This window comes from Xenopus laevis, chromosome 5S (genome assembly GCF_017654675.1).
Source record: "Xenopus laevis strain J_2021 chromosome 5S, Xenopus_laevis_v10.1, whole genome shotgun sequence".
NCBI lineage: Eukaryota > Metazoa > Chordata > Amphibia > Anura > Pipidae > Xenopus > Xenopus laevis.
The window spans coordinates 117,619,025-117,641,797 of NC_054380.1; the positions used below are offsets into that span (position 1 = coordinate 117,619,025).

The window sequence follows — 22,773 nt, forward strand, 5'->3', positions numbered from 1 at the left end:
TTTAGAAAATGCACAGCTGCTATATGGTTCTTAGTTCATAAAATGCATAATTTATAGCACAGTAACAATAACAAGTAGCTACTTTTTACATATGGACAGTTTTATTCATTGCCAGGTGGGACAAAGTAAAAGAAAGGTTTTCCCCAACAGCTTGAACAAACTGAATAGAAATAAGTTCCATATGGTTTTTCGTGACACGGTAGAAAACAATAAATATTTTTAGCCTGAAACTATGTGCAACGTGAAGCTGCTGACTGGTACAGAAACAGTGTATACAGTAAACTAGATATGCTGTACATTTAGTGCTCATCTCTCTGCAACCTCTTCCTTCCTGCTCCAGACACAAAGCTGAACAAGCAACGGGCGCTCACTCTAAACATGTCATTTGTCTAAAGATAAGAATGGGAGAATGTAGATATAAAACTGCAGCGGCAAGTACAGATATAATGTAAAAGGGAAACCAGCTACAACCATTTAAGACGATGCCCCTTCATGTGCATTTCATGCGCTCAGACACAGAGGTACCATTTTGGATAAGGCTACACAGTGTGCTGTAATGTGTGTAATTTAGTGTTTTACATCAGGGTTAAATAACCTATGGGTAGGGACACATTTTTGGGTCCCCAAGGGTGGTGGCACACGTAGCTATTCAGGGAGATTCGTCGCCCAGCGACAAATCTCTACTTTGGGTGATTAATCTCCACTAAAAACTTTCCTGCTGGCTAGAATGTGAATCGCCAGCAGGATGGCACTCGGATCACTTCGGCTTTCCAACGTCGCAAAGTTTCCTCGTGAGGCCGATGGGAAGGTATTTCCGGGCGATTAGTCTCCAGAAGAAAAGGAGATTTCTCGATGGGCGGCTAATCTCCCCAAATCACAGAGTGTGCCACCACCCTTATGGAAATATCAAACTCCTTCCTAAGTGTCTCCGGAGACCAGCACACCTCCCTAGTAAGCCTTCCTACCTGGTAATAGTCAAGCTGGGAGGCTCTGTGGTTTGCACAGCAGTGTGTGATGCAAATTGCTAGTACTTATACATAGCTGTGCTGGGCTGATAAGCACAAATGGTTCTGTTCATTAATTAAAAACGTCAAACCCGATTTACAATTGCTCAGCTTCAGCAAGTTATATCAATTGATAGCCACATACAATGATGTTTTGGCAACTCTCCCTGGAAGGTTTAATGACACTTTAAAGTAGGGATGCACCGCATCCAGGATTCGGCCTTTTTCAGCAGGATTCAGCCGAATCCTTCTGCCCGGCCAAACCGAATTCGAATTTGCATATGCTAATTAGGGGTGGGAGGGAAATCGGGCTAATGACTTTTTGTCACAAAACAATAAAGTAAAAAATGTTTTTTCCCTTCCCACCCCTAATTTGCATAAGCAAATTAGGATTCCGTTCGGTATTCGGCCAAATCTTTCGGGAAGGATCCGGGGGTTCGGCCGAATCCAAAATAGTGGATTAGGTGCATCCCTACTTTAAAGCTCAAATCTTGCTAATGCAAACACCTAATTTAATGACATCATTGTGGATTATGATTAACAGATTATGCTGACTGGAGCAACATTCCAGAGGATATATAGCAAAGCAAGATCCTATGTACAAGTTATTCTGAATTGAGAAAGCCAGTTGGATGACTGGTGAAATGTCTAAGAAAAACACAGCAAGTCAAGCAAGTTCAATCATCAATGTACAATCCATCCATCCAACTACTAGTGATGCACCCTCTTCTCCAATAAAACTGGCAAATGATGAGATGCAGCCTATCCCTACTTGAAAGCTAAACTTAGTACCATATTCAATTGGTCTCCATTGATCCTACAAGTATTTCTAAAAATCCTCTGTGACAAATCAAATGCGTGTGTCTTAAAAAGTTTGGGTTAAATTGCCCTTTAAACCTTTAAGAGGGGCGCTGTAATGTGAGGATTTCAATCATGCATTATCCGATTTGCCCAAAAACAGCCAGCACCATTAACCGAATTCCCTACTCCACTAATGGAACTGGTTCAGTCTGTTTTGGGCAAATAGGAGACTGCCTGATGGTGCTGGCCATTTCATTGGTCATTTTTTGTTGATACTTGAAGAGATTGTATGTGGCCCGGCTAAACTGAAGGTTTAGCAATCAAATTATTTTCGGTTTCTGCCTCATTTCTAAAAATCCTCTTTGTTAACCTGTACCACATGCTGCCATGTAAACATCGAGGCAGCATAAATGAAAGAGAATAAAAGCATTTACGGTACTGGCACTAAGGTTCTTTTATATTCAGTACAATAAGTGATATATGGCATTAGGATGATTATCCATTTCTCTGTTTTGTGTTTACTGGTGCCGGCAACAAAGATGACACAATGGAAAGAATTCACTTTCTGCTAGAAACACAGGTCATGGCACTTCTGCATCTCTTCTATCAAACATGAACGGAATTCCCATATCCCTCTATAAAAGGGAGTCACTGCCTACAAACTACTTATACCTTTAGGGCAGAGACACTCTCAGATTTGGGGAGATTAGTCGCCTGGCGACAAATCTCCTCTTCTCCTCTTCTTCAGGGCGACTAATCTCCCCGAACTGCCTCCCAGAATGTAAATCGCCGGTGGGATGGCAATCGATGCGCTTCGTTTTCCAAAGTCGCCTCATGAGGAAACTCCAGACAACTTCGGAAAACGAAGCACTCAGAGTGCCATCCCACTGGCGATTTACATTCTAGCCGTCGGTAGGCAGTTCGGGGAGATTAGACTCCCCGAAGAAGAGGCGATTTATCGCCGGGCGACTAAATCTCCCCGAATCGGATTGCGTGTCTCTGCCCTTAAAATAAAACGATACCCCAGAACAATGTAGGTTTCTATAAAAAGATATTGCATAAAACAGCTCATATGTAAAACCCTGCTTCATGTAAATAAACCATTTTCATAATAATATACCTTTTTAGTAGTATGTGCCACTGAGTAATCCTAAATAGAAAATTGCCATTTTAAAAAAAATAAGGGCCGTCCCCTGGGATCTTAGGATTCACGGTGCACACAAACATGAGCCAATTAACATAGAGAGTTGTGTCTTTTGCTTCCACACTTCTTCCTGTCACAGTTAGAGTTGTAGTATTTCTGGTCAGGTGATCTCTGAGGCAGCACACAGACCATCACGAAATAGTGGTTCAAGGCAAGAGATGTAAAAGGGCAATATTTACTTAAATATATATTCCAGTTTGGTAAGATTCTTTAATGTGTCACTTAAAGGAACAGTTCAGTGCGAAAATAAAAACTGAGTAAATAGATGGGCTGTGCAAAATAAAAAATATTTCTAATATAGTTAGTTAGCCATAAATGTAATGTATAAAGGCTGGAGTGACCGGATGTCTAACATAATAGACAGAACATTACTTCCTGCTTTTCAGCTAACTGAGTTAGTCAGCGACTTGAAGGGGGGTCCACATGGCACATAACTGTTCAGTGAGTTTGTAATTGATCCTCAGCATTCAGTTCAGATTCAAAAGCAACAGATATGACCCATGCGGGCCCCCCCTCAAGTCTCTGAAGTGGAAAGCAAGAGAGCTGAAAAGCTGGTAGTGTTCTGGCTATTATGTTAGACATCCAGTCACTCCAGCCTTTATACATTACATTTTTGGCTAACTAACTATATTAGAACTATTTTTTTTTTTTGCACAGCCTATCTATTTACCCAGTTTTTAGTTTTACACTGAAAAATTACTTTAATAGGATAGTATATTTCTGTTGCTTAAATATTCATTTTGGGGGTAAAGTTTTCCTTTAACAAAAGGATTTGCCGTACATTTCCCACCATGTCTCCTATCTTTCACATCTACCGTTGCTTGCACCCTTTACACCTTCATTCCAGGTTACTTTGCTAATCCCCTGCTTCGAGTGCCATTAACCTACATCAGATACGGAATTCCTGCCGCACGCTCGCACGGTCGCGTTGTAAATATCATTTTACACTAAAACTATAATTGCCGCCAGATCTTCCCAAGCAGACATGGATAATTGGCATCCTGTGCACCTTTAACAGTGCTTTTAATGTCGACTCGATTTGCCTGGGATTTCCTCACTACGGGGTTCTGATTTACCCGCCAGAATAAAAGGTGAGCACAGGCAAGTGTTGTTTTAGTGCGTCTGAGCAAATGTTTCATGTGTTATTTCTCCTTAATGAGAGCAGATGGGGAGATAAAGGGAGGTAACAGTGTCATGGGAAGGGGTTCTCTGGCGGCTGACATATTCCTACAATCCTAAAATGAAGGCTCAGCACATCAGAGATTTCTACTGTGAAATGTTTATTTTGTCAGACCTCCTCATAGCTTTATAATGCTTATCTCTCCAGCTGCCTGCTATGCACAACTGCCAACTGAAAGCCTGCCAAAGACTGCAAAAATCATTTACACTCAAAGGTGTGTGTACCTATGCTTTACATGAGACTTCTGCTCCCAGAACTTGCTAGTATGTCAAACAAAAAGGTTAACTAAACTCCAATAGTTGATGCTATGAATGTTGCAGGGTCTTTTGTCTTGCAACAGCTGTAGAATATTTCCAGCATGTGAGCGACCATTTTTAGATTCCGTGGCCGACCCACTTCTTTCATTCACTTACTCAGTGTTGCACAAAGGCAAGAAGGCGGCTTCATTTAGTTGGAGTGGAGACATAACTAGATTTAGTTCTGCTAAAGGCCAAGTAGACGTCTATACGATTCCATGCAACTGCCATCATTGTCTGCCTCCAGTTTGGGTATGAGCAAGGCTGTGCCTACGTCTTTCATTCACTTACTCAGTGTTGCACAAAGGCCAGAAGGCGGCTTAATTTAGTTGGAGTGGAAACATAACTAGATATAGTTCTGCTAAAGGCCAAGTAGACGTCCATACGATTCCATGCAACTGCCATTATTGTCTGCCTCCAGTTTGGGTATCCGTAAGGCTGTGCCTACTTCTTTCATTCACATAAGGTGGCCATACACGGGCCGATAAAAGCTGCCGACAGACCGAGTCGGCAGCTTATTTGCCCGTGTATGGGGCTCCCCGAGAGGCTTCCCCGATCGAGATCTGGCCAATCAGATGGGACTAAAAATCCCGTCGGATCGCAGTCGCATCTGTTCGTTGATTCCGTTCCCATTCATTAGGATCTGACCGTTGGGCCCTAGGGCCCACGATCGGATCAGCACGATATTGCCTCAAGATTTATTTCTACTAAAGGCCAAGTAGACGTCCATACGATTCTATGCAACTGCCATTTTTGGCTGCCTCCAGTTTGGGTATCAGTAGGTCTGTGCCTACCATTTAGTTTTGCAGCAGAGCTACCAAGATCAGTGGCAAATATCGAAATAGTAAGAAGGAATAGCCTCAAAAAATGTTGCCATGAGGCCGATATATCAAGCAAATATTTACATTTATAGACATTTATACATATACAGGGAAAAAAGGGAGGAATGTGCAGTAAAAGTATTCTGTAGTATCTGTTTACAATTTTGACTACTATAAATCTTTTATTTTAAAGGAGCCATGCCCTTCTATGCAAAGGTTCTAAACACCAACTGTAAGGGTTAAACTTGAGGAAAGGTGCAATGACGTGCAGAGTTTCGGAAGTCTGGAACATTTACATAAACAAATATCTTACTAGAAATCGCACAGGCCCACGGGCTGCACAGAAGCTCAGGTTCCTGGAGTGTGTGTTAAACACGGGATTCCTGCCCAGACTTGCTAACATGGTTACTAATACATGACAGAGAGATGCAGGGATTTTCCCGACAGGTACGGGTCTGATGGGATTGCTGGGAGCAGAAGCAAACGTAGCAGAGGTGAAAGGAATTCGGGCAGCAAGTGAAATGCCCAATACAATGTGGCCTGCTGTGTACATTCAGTTCTCTCAAAGGCCAATTATCCACTTAAAAATAATTCTTTACCTGTGGGTTATTTGCTTCCACCAACTTGCACTGTCTAAGAAACAGTTTCAGGTTGCCCCAGTTCATATACGGCAGCAGTACCATGGGCTTCTCGCCATCTTCTGTACACACGTGGCCAATGGGCAGCAGGTTCCTAGAAAGCAAGCAGAAGTGGTCAGAAGTTATCAAGTCAGTCCCAGACTTTAGCTGCACCCACACATTCAGGGTCGGACTGAGGGTTCAGGGCCCCCCTCACCAGTAACAGGGCCCCCTATGTCCCTCTCCGACCGCCAGGGAAAAAACCCGGTGGGCCCCAGTCCTCGTGGGCCCGGCCCAGTCCGAAGCACATTAACAGTACACTCACATGTACAGAGCAAGACAAATGCTACAATTATCAAGATACAATTATAGATCAGCACCACAGGCTATGAAAAAAACCCAAAAGAATTTAGTACAATATTGTTAATATTCAGTGCAATCATCAAAGTGTTACAACACTAATTTGTGTGTCTTTAACCATAGAAAGTCTAGGCACAGATTTTTCATGTGTGTTTTAAAGTGCTTAAGTGATTTCTACAAGGTGCTCTCAGCAAAATAAAATTATATTTAAGTCAAACAAAATGCTTCAAAAGGTAAAATGGATTAAAGTAAGGTGCAATGGTGTTTTCTTCAATCAGTTGGGTTAAAGGAACAGTAACACCAAAAAATGAAAGTGTTTTAAAGTAATGAAAATATCATGTAGTGTTGCCCTGCACTTGTAAAACTGATGGGTTTGCTTCAGAAACACTACTATAGTTCATATAAACAAGCTGCTGTGTAGCAATGGCGGTAATTGAAAAAAGTCTATATGGCACAGGTTAAATAGTGGATAACAGATAACACCATTATGTTCTACAGATCTTATCTGCTGTGTAACTTGAGCCTTTTCTCCTTTCAATGGCTGCCCCCATGGCTACACAGCAGCTTATTTATATAAATAGTAGTGTTTCTGAAGCAAACACACCAGTTTTACCAGTGCAGAGAAAATTTTTTTTTCAAAATGAATCAGTTAATAGTGCTACTCCAGCAGAATTCTGCACTGAAATCCATTTCTCAAAAGAGCAAACAAATTTTTTGTTATACAATTTTGAAATCTGACATGGGGCTAGACATTTTTTCAATTTCCCAACTGCCCCTGGTCATGTGACTTGTGCCTGCACTTTAGGAGAGAAATGCTTTCTGGCAGGCTGCTGTTTTTCCTTCTCAATGTAACTGAATGTGTCTCAGTGGGACATGGGTTTTTACTATTGAGTGTTGTTCTTAGATCTACCAGGCAGCTGTTATCTTGTGTTAGGGAGCTGTTATCTGGTTACCTTCCCATTGTTCTTTTGTTTGGCTGCTGGGGGGAAAGGGAAGGGGTGATATCACTCCAACTTACAGTACAGCAGTAAAGAGTGATTGAAGTTTATCAGAGCACAAGTCACATGACTTGGGGCAGTTGGGAAATTGACAATATGTCTAGCCCCATGTCAGATTTCAAAATTGAATATATAAAAAATTATAAATCTGTTTGCTCTTTTGAGAAATGGATTTCAGTGCAGAATTTTGCTGGAGCAGCACTATTAACTGATTCATTTTGAAATTTTTTTTTTCCCATGACAGTATCCCTTTAAGTATAGCAAAGTCAAGGCAAAATTAAACCTACTAAGACAAAGGTTTTCAGCTTGACCCACAGAAAATTGGGGAATTGATCTGCCACAAACTAAAGCAAATTCTTTTCTACCAATCAAATGACGTCTCACATCAAATATGAGGCTGGTGAATGAATGGACTTGCTGAAATAAGGGGCAACAGTGCTGTGAAATGAAAAGGAATATTAACTGTACGGGCAATGCACAAATAAAAGAAAAAAAGGCAACAGGTTGTGTCTGGTCACACAGAAACAGGGCAAGAAAAGCTTTCTACTCATACAATGATTTCACACATGAAATAATTCAGAGTGGCCTAGAAAGGGACCTTATATGATGGATGTGGATCATCACCCGCACAGCTCTGTAACCACAAACACACCACAAAGTAATCACACTCCCATGGACCACACAGCAGCCAAAATATTATATATAATCATCACATGTAAATAAACGGCTTTCCTAGAGAATCCGCCAGAGGGAATGTTTTTCAGTGAATTGGGGAACCTGTTGCACAGACTGCAATGGGTGGGAGGGTATGACTTACCTATGGTGCAGACCTCGAAGTTTGCAGCTTTCAGTCAACATCATGGTGATCTGAACTTCCGAGGCCTGATCTAAAACAGAGGATAACGTCGTCAGTAGTGTAAATTGACTAATACATTAGATCATCATTGTATTTATAGGCAGAAAACGGCAAAACAGATTATCTACAGGCTGATGTAAGATCTGACTCTAGCCCTACCGTTAATGCAATTGTTTATAAAAGGTACAAATGTATTATACATACACACACACACACACACACACGAGAGAGACAAAAAGCCCAACACATTTCAGGTCTGTTGGGACAGTTACTCATGGGCTGGAAGTGTCCCAACAGACATAAAATGCGTTTGGCTTTTTGTCTCATGTCCTAATAAAATTATTATATGTTTTTAACCATTTTTTATTGATATTTTTGGGTAACTCACATGTTTACCTCACCTTTATAAAGATATTATTAATTCTTATTTGAAACAAAACCAGAGTGTTGAGCTTATTTAATGTTTACATGATTTTTTAGTGGACGTAAGGTATGAAGAGACATGGTACAGAAAGAACGGTTATATGCAAAACCCCAGGTCCGATTCATTCTGGATAACAGGTCCCATGACTGCACTGCAAAAGCTACTAAGGCCAGAGACACACACTCTGATTTGGGGAGATTAGTTTTCCGGTGACAAATCTCTTCTTCAGGGCGACTTATCTCCCAAACTGCCATCCCGCTGGCTAAAATGTAAATCGCCGGTGGGATGGCACTCTGAGTGCTTCATTTTCCAAGGAGTCAACTTTGCGCGACTTCGGAAAATGAAGCGCTCCAAGTGCCACCTCGCCGATGATTAACATTCTAGCCGGCGGGAAGGTAGTTCAGGGAGATTAGTTGCCCCGTGACTAATCTCCCCGAATCTGAGTGTGTGTCTCTGCCCTAAAACATGACCACATCCACAACCCAATCCTGGATTCAGCACATCACTATAATATTCACATCACTATAATCTTAAAATATGCCATGCAGCACTATGCTCCATTCTAGCTTTTCTGTTTATCTAAACCAGTGATCCCCAATCAGTAGCTCGTGAGTAACATGTTGCTCTCCAACCCCTTGGATGTTGCTCCCAGTGGCCTCAAAGCAGGTGCTTATTTTTGAATTCCAGGCTTGAAGGCAAGTTTTGGGTGTATAAAAACAAGGAATACTGCCAAACAGAGCCTCAATGTAGGTTGACAATCCACATAGGGGCTATCCAATGGCCAATCACAGCACTTATTTGGCACCTCAAGAACATTTTTCATGCTTGCGTTGCTCCTCAACTCCTTTTACTTCTGAGTATTGCTCATGAGTTCAAAAGGTTGGGGATCCCTGATCTAAAGGATAGACATTTTTCTCTGGAACTCTTGGCTTACAGACTGAGGGAGGTGTACTTACAGATGGTGAAACATCATTCCATGAATACACCCATATACACATTCTATGGAAAAGAAATATTTAAACGTGCCTCACAAGAGAAGTGAGTCTGGAGGCTTCTGCTATACCTCAACACCATGTCAGAACAAGAGGATTAGTCTTTACTTAAAAGAAAACAATATTTCAACACAAAAAGGCTTTTATTTGAAAAGCCCTGCCACAGAGGCACAGCAATGTATGGAAAACTTTCTATAGCTTGAAAGATCTGAAGATCCATGGCACACACTTCCAGCAACTTCCCAATTGATAAAGGGATGTGTGCAAGTGTTCCTATGACTGAATCCTACAGTTTCCAGTTGGCAACAGCTTTATTTTCTAAACGGCACCAGCCTTACCCAAAAATATTTCCTTAAGACCCTAAACAAAATGTAACCTTGTATGGTTCTTACCAACAGCAGCTAAAGGAACTGAAATAACCAAGACAGAGTCATCTCCACTTGCCTTTTAAGGCATGGCAGGGCCTACAGACCTAATGGATGTAATTACTTAAGGGCTCAAACCAGGTCAAGCTCATAAGGGTTTGGGTATTGAAGGTGTAGATAGCAGAGGCTTAAAGTGTGTTCTCATTCAGAAATCATGAGGGTGGGACAATTATTAACCTACCATAGTCCCATAATGAACTGTTATGAAAGCTGTGTGTTATATACAGGACATACATCTACAGTGTCTTCCAAAAGGATTAAGTCCTCTGCTTTTATGGTTCTCCCGTATCAGCTTTGCAGGCTGTTTAGGAATGATTTTGGACTATTCTTTCTGGCAGATTTGCTCCAGGTTGGTCATCTCAATACAAAAAACAGCAGTGGCAGTCGCATGCTGTGGAGTTATTGTTCATCAGCAGAGACTGGGTGCCATGTTAAAACAGATGGAAGAATATATGGTTCATCTTTATCTGGTTCAATGATCGCAAAAACACTGGAGTGATTCAGAATCAACACAGGTGAATGTCTTACAATGGCTCCATTAAATCCCAGATCTCAGCCCAAGTTCAAATCTGTTGGACGGGTCTCCTTAAAGGAGAAGGAAAGCTACCAAAGCAGTTCATTGCCATTAGAATAACTACAATAGTGCAAGCTATAACACTATATTTATTCTACAGAATGCTTTACCATACCTGAGTAAACAGCTCTAGAAACTCTGTTAGTTTAGGATAGCAGCCGCCATATTAGCTTGGTGTGACATCACTTCCTGTCCGAGTCTCCCCCTGCTCACTCTTAGCTCTGGGTTCAGATTACAGCAGAGAGGGGAGGAGGGAAACGAGAGGGGAACAAACTGAGCATGCTCAAGCCCTAGCCCTGGAGGTTTATGCTGAAAACAGGAAGTCTGATACAGAAGCCCATGTGTACACAAAAGAAGGAAAGAAATGCAGAGTTTCTTTTGACAGAGGACTCAGTAACATTACTTTGAGGGTTTACTAGTGTATTTATATAGACCTTTCTGATAAAGCGTACTTCATTTTAGCTTTTCCTTCTCCTTTAAGAGGTAGTTTTTGACATGTAAGAAGATGCTTACGTCTTACATGCTTACAGTGACAAATTACAAGGCAAAGCCCATAGGAGAGCTCTGCTCAAGTGGAAGACAAGTCACATCAAAGGAAGCACTTCACTAGACATTTCTCTTGTTCTATGGTCTACGCCAAAACATTTTAGGCCCTTAGAACTCCAGCATTTTCATTTGTTCCTAATTTGCACAAAATACCAAAGGCTTTCATGTGAGGCCAGTAGTGCAAGGACAGTAAAAGGAAATACAGGGAGAGAGCGTAGCAAAAGCATGTGCCCACGTGTTTGAGCTCATTTCATGGTTAATCCTGAGTACATCTGCTTGTGCTGAGTGAGAGTATGGGGGGACAGAAAAGGCAATGCTACATCACTAATAGAACATAAAAGCCTTCCCTTTCTTTCATTTCCTAGAGATTGCACTATAAGTGCCAGCTAATAGATTATTTCCTTGTACTGGCGTGAATAACCCAACTATATATTGGCTCCATGCTGCACCTTCTTATGAAACATCCACACCCATTTTGGTTTCTCTTCCCCCAATTCCTTTGCAATTCATAACCCATATTATTCACAGAATACAGGAAAAACTCAAGTATTATTCCCAGACAAAATTCTCATTAAAAACACAGAGGACATGTTGAGAAACGGTTGGTGCTGTAGTAAAGCAGTTGCAATTACGAGGCAGTGTTTGTGTTTTTCAGTTACTTACAATTTTGGGGGAATAGTTGTGTAAATGTGATAACATGGGCAGTTTTCATTTAGGGGCTTATTAATCAAAATCCGAATTTATCGAATTATTTTCGGATTTTTTTTTCCAAACAAATACGGACGGGTTATTTTGGCCCGAAAACCATGAAATCTTTGGATTTTTGCATGAAATCCATTGCAGATCAAGATATCGTAGGGACTTCTCCCACTGAGACGCTGGATTTTTGGATTTGGACCGTTTCCATCCTAGGGGTATAATAAATCACGAAAAATTCTAGGTTTTTTTTTACTAAAAATTCAGATTTTATAGTTTAAAAACTCAATTGTTTCGAGTTTTTGGCATTTGGACTTTAATATATAACCCCCGTAGTGTTAACTGGGGTGTGATCCGCAGAAAAACCAACTGCTTCGCAGTTGTGACTTTTCCCTGGAAAAATGATGGTGGAGGTGTAATTAAAGGCGCAAAGATACACAACGACCAATCAGCCTGTAGCATTTACTGGTCATCTGTTTAAAAGCACACATCTTATTGGTTGCTATAGGTAACTGCTCTTGGGCAAACTCAATGCCTTTAATTACATATGGATGACCGTGTCTTGTCTAATCCAGTAGTAGCATCATTGTGAATGTAAGAATAATCATCTCTAAGGGGCAGATTTTTTTTTTTTTTAACTCTAATAAATTCAAATATACTCAAAACTCAAAGGTTATCTTATTTAAGAAAAACCTTGAACGTTTAAAATTCGAACGAATGTTACGGACCCAAAAACTCAAATCGAATTCTAATGAAACTCGATTCCAGTTTTTCTCTGAAAAACCTCAAATGTCAGGAAGGCATTTTACATCTTCAAATGGGTCAATGGACCTCTGCCATTGACTTGTGAATGAATTTGGCAGGTTTTGGGTTGCGAATATTCGTACTAGAACGGTTTCCATGGTCGAGGTTGATAAATCTTACATTCGAGTTGGTGCTTTTAAATTCTAAATTTTCAGTGGTTTTTATGTGGATTTTCAAAAGAAAAAGTATAAATGCTGCATTCTCACCACTACTGAGAAAACAGTAACACTTCACAAGTCCATTGTTTACAATACGATGGAATGGAGCGCAGAGATTTATTTTTGTTGGCAATTTGGGCAGGAGATTGACATTTTTTCTAGATTTGTTGAGGAAACAGAAATCTTATCTGCACACACAGCCCCAGCTTCCATATTGTGTTGGCTTATCAATATTATTTCCTTCTTTTTCTCTGCGTTAGTTCACCCAATTCTTGGGCTACGCACAATGCGCCATCAATTCAAAATCCTAAGACGTTCTCAGAATAAATATATTTTTAAGCTGAAAAGCCAAAAACATCCAAAGAAACACATTCAGAATTATCCCTGCATGGCACAAAGACAAAGGACAGAATGGACCGTACCACCCAAACGGTTATCAAGTGCCAGATCTGCCCACAGAAGACTCCGTTAATCATAATATTCCCCAACAAAAGGGCGGAAAGGGGAAAAATTAAAAAATAACACTCATCAGAAAACAAAAATCTAACAGAGCCCGTTTTGTTCTTCTGTAATAAAAATAAGGAATTTTACAGCCTGACGCTATTGAAGGACCCCTATAAAGAGTCAGTAACACCAACTGCAGAGGGATGAAGTTGCACAACATTACACCCCTACATGCACTTATTCCACATTCTGTAAACGTGCCTGTAAGGAAAAGGGAATGATAACTAAATATAAATTTGATTTCCAGGCATGCTTACTAGCATTTAATCTCAGATCTCAATTCCCCCCAAACCATTACAGCTGAAATTATTTACATGACAGAATGTACTATATTACATTTTGGATTTATATTCCCTTTGATTTATACATACACCAGATATATGCACAGCTTTGCACTGTCTATTCAACTTTGGGTTTTGTAAAATTTTATTGCCAACAGCTCTTTACATGCTTCTACCGAGCTTTGGTGCAAATACACTAGAAGTTAATTGGTTAAAGTGGTTTTAGGGGCCACAAACACAATATTTGAGTCCTATACAAAATATCTGTGTCCTGCAGTGAACAGGCGAACTTGTGGACAAATAAAGAGCAGACTATATCCTATAACAGAAGAGATTAAACAAATCCAAAATAAATGGTGACAAAAAGAGAACTAAAGCTTAACTAAAGAAGTAGCTGGAAATGTTGAACATGATGTTTTGAGCTTCTGTACCAGCCCAAGGCAACAACAGCCCTTTAGCAGTAAAGATCTGTGTCTCCAAAGATGCCCCAGTAGCTCCTCATCTTCTGATTCACTGCACATGCTCTGTGCTGCTGTCACTTACTGAGCTTAGGGACCACTCACAATATACAGTACACATAGAATAGAAATGTCACACTATAAGGCCGATTAGTAATTAATACAGATAATTACTACATGGAAGCACAGAAACCAGTGCAATTAGCATCAGAATTTAATAACTTTCTCTGTAGCATCAGTTTATACGACAGGAAACCCCTAATTTTATTCTTGATGATTTCCCACGACCCCTACCCTAAGCTTAGCTTCTCAACAGCTGCTCAAAGCTGAGCATGTGCGGGTCAGAGAAATCCCTAACATAATCAAAGATGGGGAGCTCCTGTGACAACTCTAATGGCTGGATTATTACTACTATACAGATGCGGAACCTTTAGGCTGGTTCAGTATATAAAATATAGAATTTCAAGACATATATTTAGGGTTTAGTTCTCCTTTAAAATATTTATTATAGAATATAATATTATTTATATTTATTTACAGAAAGTCACCCAGAGACAATAGGATGTTTAAGAAAGCCTTACCTTTTATAGTCTTAACAAAAACCTCTTTCTCTTTGCTCGGGTCTTTCTCATCAACTAGGATCCCATGGAATATTCGGCCAAACGTACCTGAGAAACAGACATACTTGATCAGTCTGTAGTTCATATAAAAACAAAAGTTCAGCACTTATAACCATGCCATATAACACACAAAAGCAGTTGTCATTGCTTGCATTCCATCTTTCTTAGAGTGCCATTACAGGTATTGGACCTGCTATCCAGAATGCGGGGGCTCTCCAGATAATGGATCTTTCTGTAATTTGGATCTTCCCACCTTAAGTCTACTAGAAAATCATGTAAACATCAATAGGCTGGTTGTGCTTCCAACGAGGAGTAATTATATCTTCGTTTACATCAAGTACAATGTACCGTTTTATTATTACAGAGAAAAGGGAAATCATTTTTAAAAACGTTGATTATTTGATCATAATGGAATCTAGGGAAGACTGTCTTTCCATAATTTGGAGCTTTCCAGATAACGGACCCCATGCCTGTATATGTATCCTGATGATGGTATTTAGTAGAAAATGTATTATGTGAGATGTGTTTCCTGCTAGAAAAACACTGTTCTAAGGAATGGTTAGATATTATCTACATCAGTGATCCCCAACCAGTGGCTCATGAGCAACATGTTACTCCCCAACCCCTTGGATATTGCTTCCATTGGCCTCAAAGCAGGTGCTTATTAATCATTATTGGCTTTGAGGCAAGTTTTAATTGCATATAAACCAGATGAACTTCAAAACAGAGTCTCCTGTAACCTGCCAGACCACATAGGGGCTGCCAAATAGCCAATCACAGCCCTTATTAGGCAATTGAGGAACATTTTTCATGCTTGTGTTGATTCCCCAACTCTTTTTACATCTGAATTCTGCTCACAGGTAAAAAAAAAAAAAAGGTTGGGGACCACTGATCTACAGGTTCAGGTTATTGTTGCTGCCTCACCACAGACTGCGTAAGCAACTTTGCTCAGAACAAGCCGAGACTCAGCCTGACCCTAAAGTCAGCACCAACAATAAATAAATGTCAGCACTTTGTTTAATCTACATAATAATAATATTCCACAAACACAGTATCTGATCTTCTGATTGAACCATAAGAATGACTTGGAGAGACTTGGAGTCTATGACCAAGTAGAGGTGGCACTTGCATATATAATCTTATTTTCACTGGTTCCTGGGGTTTTAATAATTCTGCATCTGTTGGTCTTCACTGAATGGAAGATTTCAGGAATAGTGTAGTGCAACTACAACTCTCAGGCTACTGTGCAACAACAATAAGAAAAATGGGTGTCAGGAGGTTCTTGCAATATAACAAAATAACTTATTTGTCCAAGACAAATGATCCACAGGTTTACTTACATTGGCAGCATACATATGACACTCCGCTCACAGAGAGCTAGAGGTAGATGCAGAATATACAGGCACACCTGCTCACAAGAGCTTCCAAGGTAGATGCCAGGGACTTTCCTCCAGAGACAGCACAGTGTAACTCCCTGAGGCGATCGCATCCACCTGGATAGAGGCCCCTCATAATCTCAGCACCTCGACCTGGATCCTCACACAGGGGATCAGGGAACTCAGTAGACTTAATCCCTATTAGGCTGTGGCCCTATACTACAGGCCAGTCTTGCCTGAGGGGAGAGCTACCTCCTTGCTATCCCTCCTGGTTGGAGCTAAGCGGCTCCATTACAGAGTCTATTACAGATATATCCCTGCCACTTACTGGCCTCATTCACAGGGTCCCTGCTGCCCGACTTCTCATCTAGAGAACCCGGTCCCTCTAAGCACATGGCTTTTCTGGGCCTTGCTGTACCCAGGCTCCCCTGGGCACACCCTGCTGGATCAGCATCCAGCAGCCAAAGAGGAAGATCTACCCCTTCTCACTCAGTATACCAGAGTGTGACAGGATGTGGTCACAGCGCCTCCAGTCCAATAATATAACTATGCAAACTACCACTAGCTACATGGGCATCTGCCCAGCAACTAGGGAAATGAGGAAATGAAGGGAATTAAAGCCATAGGGGCACATGTAAAGGTGGCCATAGACTTAAAGATCCGCTCGTTTGGCGACATCGCCAAACGAGCGGATCTTTCTCCGATATGCCACTAAACTGCGTGGCTATATCGGGGGTAATATTCTGGCTATATTCGGCCATACGGCCGAACGCTCGAATTACGATGCACGATGCGGGTAAAAATCCAACCTTCCCGATCGATATCGTGGCCAGATATCGATCGGGATGACCCGTCGGAAGCCCCCATACACGGGCAGATAGCTGTCAAATTGGTCCAAACGACCGATATCGGCAGCTTTATCTGCCTGTGTATGGCCACCTTAACCGTACGGGTCCCTACATATAGTAAAGCAGATGAGGTTGAAAAAAAATAAAATAAAAACTCATGCCCATCAAGTTCAACCTAATAATTAGCTAAAACAGCTGCTGAGCGAAGGGAAAGTGCACTGTTGGTCTTACTAGTCACATTGGATGCTGGGGGACTTGATTTTAAATGCACTTCAAACTTAGAATGCGAATAGATAGTATAAGAAGAGAATGATTTACAGGTTAATTGACTGGGTCTTAAAAGCTCCTGAGTGAAGGGTAAGTGAACAATAGTCTTATTACTGAATGCACCAAACACTTCCTTTTATAGACCAGCTCCGCCGATTATGTCACAAAAGGGATGGGCGAGCAGGCGCATTTAAAGGTGGCCGGCGGAGAGAGCAGGAGAAGAGCTCAGCCCGCACACGTCGGCGAAGAAGAGTGTGAGGTTGACCCGAACCCGCTGGTATCAGGCCAGCACGCACATCAATTCTCCGGAGTGAAGGGTAAGTGCACAATGTTCTTACTACCGCACTGCCAATTTTTCTCTCTTTTAACTAGTTAGTCTGACTGCATGCCACATCCTTACGTGCGGCAGGTCACCACTGCCACGTTTCACCTAAACAGGCTTCTTTCCTGAACGCTCACAGACGAAGCCCTGTGATGTCATCATGCAAGGAAGTGACAAGCAGATTTGGGGCATAGACTCGTGAACGTCGGCAAAAGAATGAAGTGCAACAGAGAACTTTTTTTGCCAACGGATAGGCATTTTAGATTGAAGTTGCTTTGTGAGCACAATCTTTTATACTGTTAAAGTCGTTTTAAACGGTCCTCGCACATGCCACTTTTATTGTTTTAGTGGAGTTAAGAGAAAGCCAGATAAAACGATCCAGCTGTTAAATCTTGGTGTGCCGGATGCTGTTCAGTGAAACTTCTGTGAGTATAACTACTAGAATGAACATAACAGAGACTACACATTTCTATGCTATCCTTCCTAATGGACGTCTATTATTTTTACTATATCGAATCTCATCACTGAAGTGGTAGATTTAATATGGAGCAGGCACTTTGGGAATTAACCTCCACCTAGTCCACTTGAATGAATTTGCTGCACAATACACTGTGGTGTTATAAAGAATAGATAAAATACGGCACTACAGTCACTAGCTTTTTTTCCCCTTTTGCTCTGATTTGATACATCTGAAATTTCAAGCTGGAAGTTAAAGACTTTTTACCTGTCTTTGAAGCATGGGCAACACTTGAAAAGCTCAAACTGGCCACTGCCTGCTAGGATCTAAGGCCGAAAATGTGCTCCCCCTGCTGCCTGCCACCAGAAACTTTACCTCCACTTGGCTGCCGGCCCTAGCCTAAAGGTCTCCCTTGGCAGACTGTTTTGACGATAAGTGGGCAAGACAATCTTGCAACCTATGCATGTGTTAAATAATGGACTCCATGGCAACTAGCACATTGCTCAGCACCTAAAAGCACGGCTGCAATTCTTGGGCCACATTCTAAAGCACCGGATCAAACCATTTCCAGAGAAGGAAATTACAGAAATGTGCCGTGTTGAACTTATTCCTAACGAATGCCATCTTTTGAAGTATTATCCATTTTTACCTACAGAATGAAAAATAGCAGTCATACCACAGATGAGGGCTGGATAAAATTGAAATGATGATGTCCTACAATAAAGTTTATGGAGTCTTTAAAAAGACTAGGGCCATACAAATCATTTGAAGGGCCACATCCCGCCCACAGGCCTCCAGTTGGACAGTCCTGCTTTAATCTATTGGAATCAATTGAATTGCATTCCTTTAAGGAAATAATACACACACACAAGCACTGCTCCTAAAGCCAGCTAATCATTCATCTGAGCCAAAAACTTTAAACACCTGGAACAAGGTAACCCGAGGCTACGATTCTCTGAACACAAGAACAGCTCAGGTATACAATAGCATTTTGTTTTCTGTTTTTCCCCTTATGTAAGCCATTTACCACAACTTCGAGGCTTCTGCGTCTTTTATAAGAAGGAAAAAAAGACTAACAAATTTAAGGTTTAAACCAGTTTAGGTATATTATACATGAAAAGCGGTTACTGTTTTTAAACTAAAATTAAAGCAAGTAAATGTCCCTATTTTTATATACCTGTAAATTACCTGTAAATTTTAAACATTACATATGGAAAAAAGTTTACTGTGCATCAAGATTAACACCTGCAAAAACTTCAATGTATTATGTGCTAAAATACGAAACCCTGCCCATCCCTGTTAGCTAGTCTTCTTTTGTACACAAATAGCTATGTACTAACACTTTTTTGCTTTGAATGCTCAGCAGGAATTGCACATTTTAAAAAAAACATTGGAGGGAGTAGCGGTAATTCAAATTACTAAAAGTGTTGCAGTTCTTGCTCCCATGTATCCAGGGCTGCATTTTGATCATCCAGCTTTATCTGCGCTGCCAGATTTGGCCAGCAAGTATCCAGCGGCAGCTTGAAGAAAAATTTTCTGCACAATTTTTTTTTTTTTAACTATATAGACACTTGAGGGCCACCTCCTTAAAGCTGGCACCCAGGAACGGGCCCTTGAGTGCCTATATGGTAATTATGGCCCTGCATATATCATGAGCCGTGTAAAGAATAAACTGTATCATGTCAATGTAGGTTTTATAGAAAATGATTGTACATACGTATAGAGTAGGGAGCACCTTCAATTGAGTAGAGAAACAATAAATTGTGTGCAGGGTCAAGTAAAATACTTATTAAACATAACCATTGGGAAAAGAAAGACCCATTAGATTGAACCTACCCATTCATTAGTCACCGATTCCCACCACAGATAAAACTTACCTTTTAATAATAACCAAAATAAAATGAATGTCCAGAAATCATAACTTAAAGTTAAAATTCCAATTAGGAAGGAGCGCTATATATGCTTTTAATTAACTACCCGAATTAATGAGGGTTAACTGCGTTTAAATACCAAACAGAAGCTGTATATAAAGCCCCTCCAGCGGGAATAACTTTAGCAGTTTTAGTAGCCAGGCAATAAGTGCAGATATCCAGAATATCCCAGCAATATTTGAGGCAGAGAAGGGTCACTTTTCAGCAAGAGTTCCGACGCCCTGACTGATTAAGCTAGGAGGTATGCGTCCACTACTCAGTCCCCTGTACGATACATCGGTTATAACTGCTACCCAGAAACAACCCCCACCACCTGTGAGTTGCTCCCTCATTAACTAGGTAGATTTAAGGCCATTTAAACCAAGTTCCGATGCCCTGCCTAATTAAACTAAAAGAAAATGTGCCTCAGTGAAAAAGTGACTAATGAATGGGTAGGTGCAATGTAATGGGTCATTCTTTTCCTAATGTTTATGTTTTATAGAAAATGAACACGTTTTAGAATATTGCAGTGATATTACAATGATTTCCTATAATATTGAATCATTTCAAAGCATTCTGTCACCCCCTGCAAGTAGCCCTGTTATACCTTCGTGCAGGACGTCCTTCAGGGTGACCCTCTCCCGAGAGATGGAGATGTCCTTCACCTTTGCCTTGGCTTCCTGAAGAGTTACACTTTTCAGGTCATTCTTCTCGATCCGTAGTGTTGGATAACCTGAGGAGCCAACGGAGCCAAACAAGACTAATATGAATACCCAGGTTGCACTTGCTGAATGTTAGATTTTGATACCTCTTATTGTCGCATAATCATTTTTACTTTTTTTGCAGATATAGTGCTGGCTAAAACAAGGCTGGAAAAAGCTCAAGGGCCTTCACATGTCACTTACCAGGATAGGACATGGCAGCCCTTAGTTATTAGCAGGTTGGATAATCAAAATGGTTGAATTACAAATCAATTTGTTTCTAATCATGGCTCGATTAAGTTAAAACCTGGTCATTACAAGATTACTGAAGTTTTAAAGGAACAGGAAAATATAATGTACTGTTGTGCTGCACTGGTTACTTTAAGGTGAACCACCCTTTAAAACTCAATGCACACATTCTGTATAAAAATGTATACCGTGTAGGAAAGCTACATAAAACCGGTGCTACTGTTCTTCCCATGAATTCCCTAGTGAATTTGATATTGCATTATCTAGATGATTATGCCAATTTAGATTTGGATTAGCTCTCAGGTTCAAAAACAGACAAAATCAACTCGGCTGATGAGCCCCATCTGGAAATGTATTGGGGATACATACTAACCAGAAATAGAATGAACATGGCCGAACACACAGTGACCCGACAGAGCCCGTGGGCCAGGGAAAGTAGGCCATGAACGCATGCAAACATAATGTCAGTGATCCAGTCAGGCCATGCAGTCAGAACCCAAACACTGCCCATGCTAGCATACCATAAATACTGTGACATGTGAGAAGAACTATGTGTGTCCACCCTCCAAAATATATTCCAGCAGCACTCCGGTTCAGTGAAAAAATAATTTGTGCGACAAGTGAAGCAACGTTTCGGGCATTACCAGCCCTTTATTAAGCTTTATCCACTATGTGTGTCCAGCATTCGAATTCTCTGCACTAATCCATCTTTACAAATGGAAGAATTCTTAGCTGTGCCTGCACACTAATCAGACCTCTAATATGGAATATATCAGATGCGTTAGAAGAGGTTTAATGCCCAGTTCAAGCTGCTGTCTATTGATTATACTGGGAAGCCTGCCTACTGTTCTGCGATAACTCCTACGTAATCCATTAAAGTGGACCTGTCACCCAGACACAAAAATCGGTATAATTAAAGTTCTTTTCAAATTAAACATGAAATCCAATTTCTATTTTTTATTAAAGCATTCATAGCTGTTGTAAGTTCATTTATAAATCTCAGCTGTCAGTCAAATATTGTCTGTCCCTCCTTTATGCCTTTAGGTGGCCATACATGGGCCGATAAAAGCTGCAGACAGACCGAGTCGGCATCTTATTGGCCCGTGTATGAGGCCCTCCGACGGGCTTTTTAAAGTCGGCCAGACGTCGATCGGACGGGACTAAAAATCCCGTCGGATCGTGGCCGCATCTGTTCATTGATGCGTTCCCATGATCTGACCTCCCGTTAGGCATCGTTAGGATCCGATCGTTGGGCCCTATGGCCCACGATCGGATCAGCCCAACTCAAGTCGCCAAACGAACGGATCTCTCCGTGTATGGCCACCTTTAGGCATAGAGGCGGGGCAGACAATTACTTTTTCTTTCCATTCAGCACTTCACTGCTCTCCTCACATTCCCCTGTTCTCTTCACCATTTAATTGTGTAGTCAGGGCATGGGGATGGACATCAGGTCCCCCATTCTGGTTCACAACAAGATTCTGAGAAGGCTTGTCTTAATAACAGTGTCCACAAAATGGCTCCTTATCCTTACTATAATTATGAATTCCCAGACTGAAAGAAACAAGATTCAAATAATATAAATATATATATATATATATATATATATATAGTGTTAATAAAGTTCATTTTGCTTGACTAATGTGATAAAATAGGATTTTGAACAGTTTTTTTGGGCGACGGGTCCCCTTTAACAAACATGAACCCTCAAAGACATATGAGATGCCAAAGAACATCCTCTCGTCTAAAATGCTCAGAAACAGGAATCTTTCCGAATAAAACAGACAAGAGAAGGTTGGGCAACCTCTGGCCTCTAGATTCGGTCTAGTTCCAGCAACAGTCTTTAGTTGTCAGTATAATGTCAGGAGCCGGATATCTAAAGAGTTACAAACTGCCTGACAACATAGAAAATATGGCATATCCAATACCCATGGGAAACATTTAGATTCCCCTTTACTTGTAACCCAGAAGATTTTGGCCAAAGGAAAACCTGTACTTCCCAGGTATTTACTTTGAACCGCTCTAGA

The 22,773-nt window shown here is 40.9% G+C and overlaps 1 protein-coding gene across 2 annotated transcripts in view; it reads right to left on the reverse strand.

Annotated features, from left to right (window-relative positions):
- The window catches only part of ryk.S (receptor like tyrosine kinase S homeolog), a 70,112-nt gene that overhangs the window by 12,072 nt on the left and 35,267 nt on the right, over window positions 1–22,773 (reverse strand). The window contains exons 8-11 of one of the 2 annotated variants that reach the window (XM_018264567.2): window positions 20,407–20,541; window positions 14,581–14,667; window positions 8,099–8,168; window positions 5,906–6,038 (exon numbers count right to left, since the gene is read on the reverse strand). In XM_018264567.2, coding sequence (XP_018120056.1) covers window positions 5,906–6,038; window positions 8,099–8,168; window positions 14,581–14,667; window positions 20,407–20,541 — 425 coding nt within the window. 2 annotated transcript variants of the gene reach the window in all.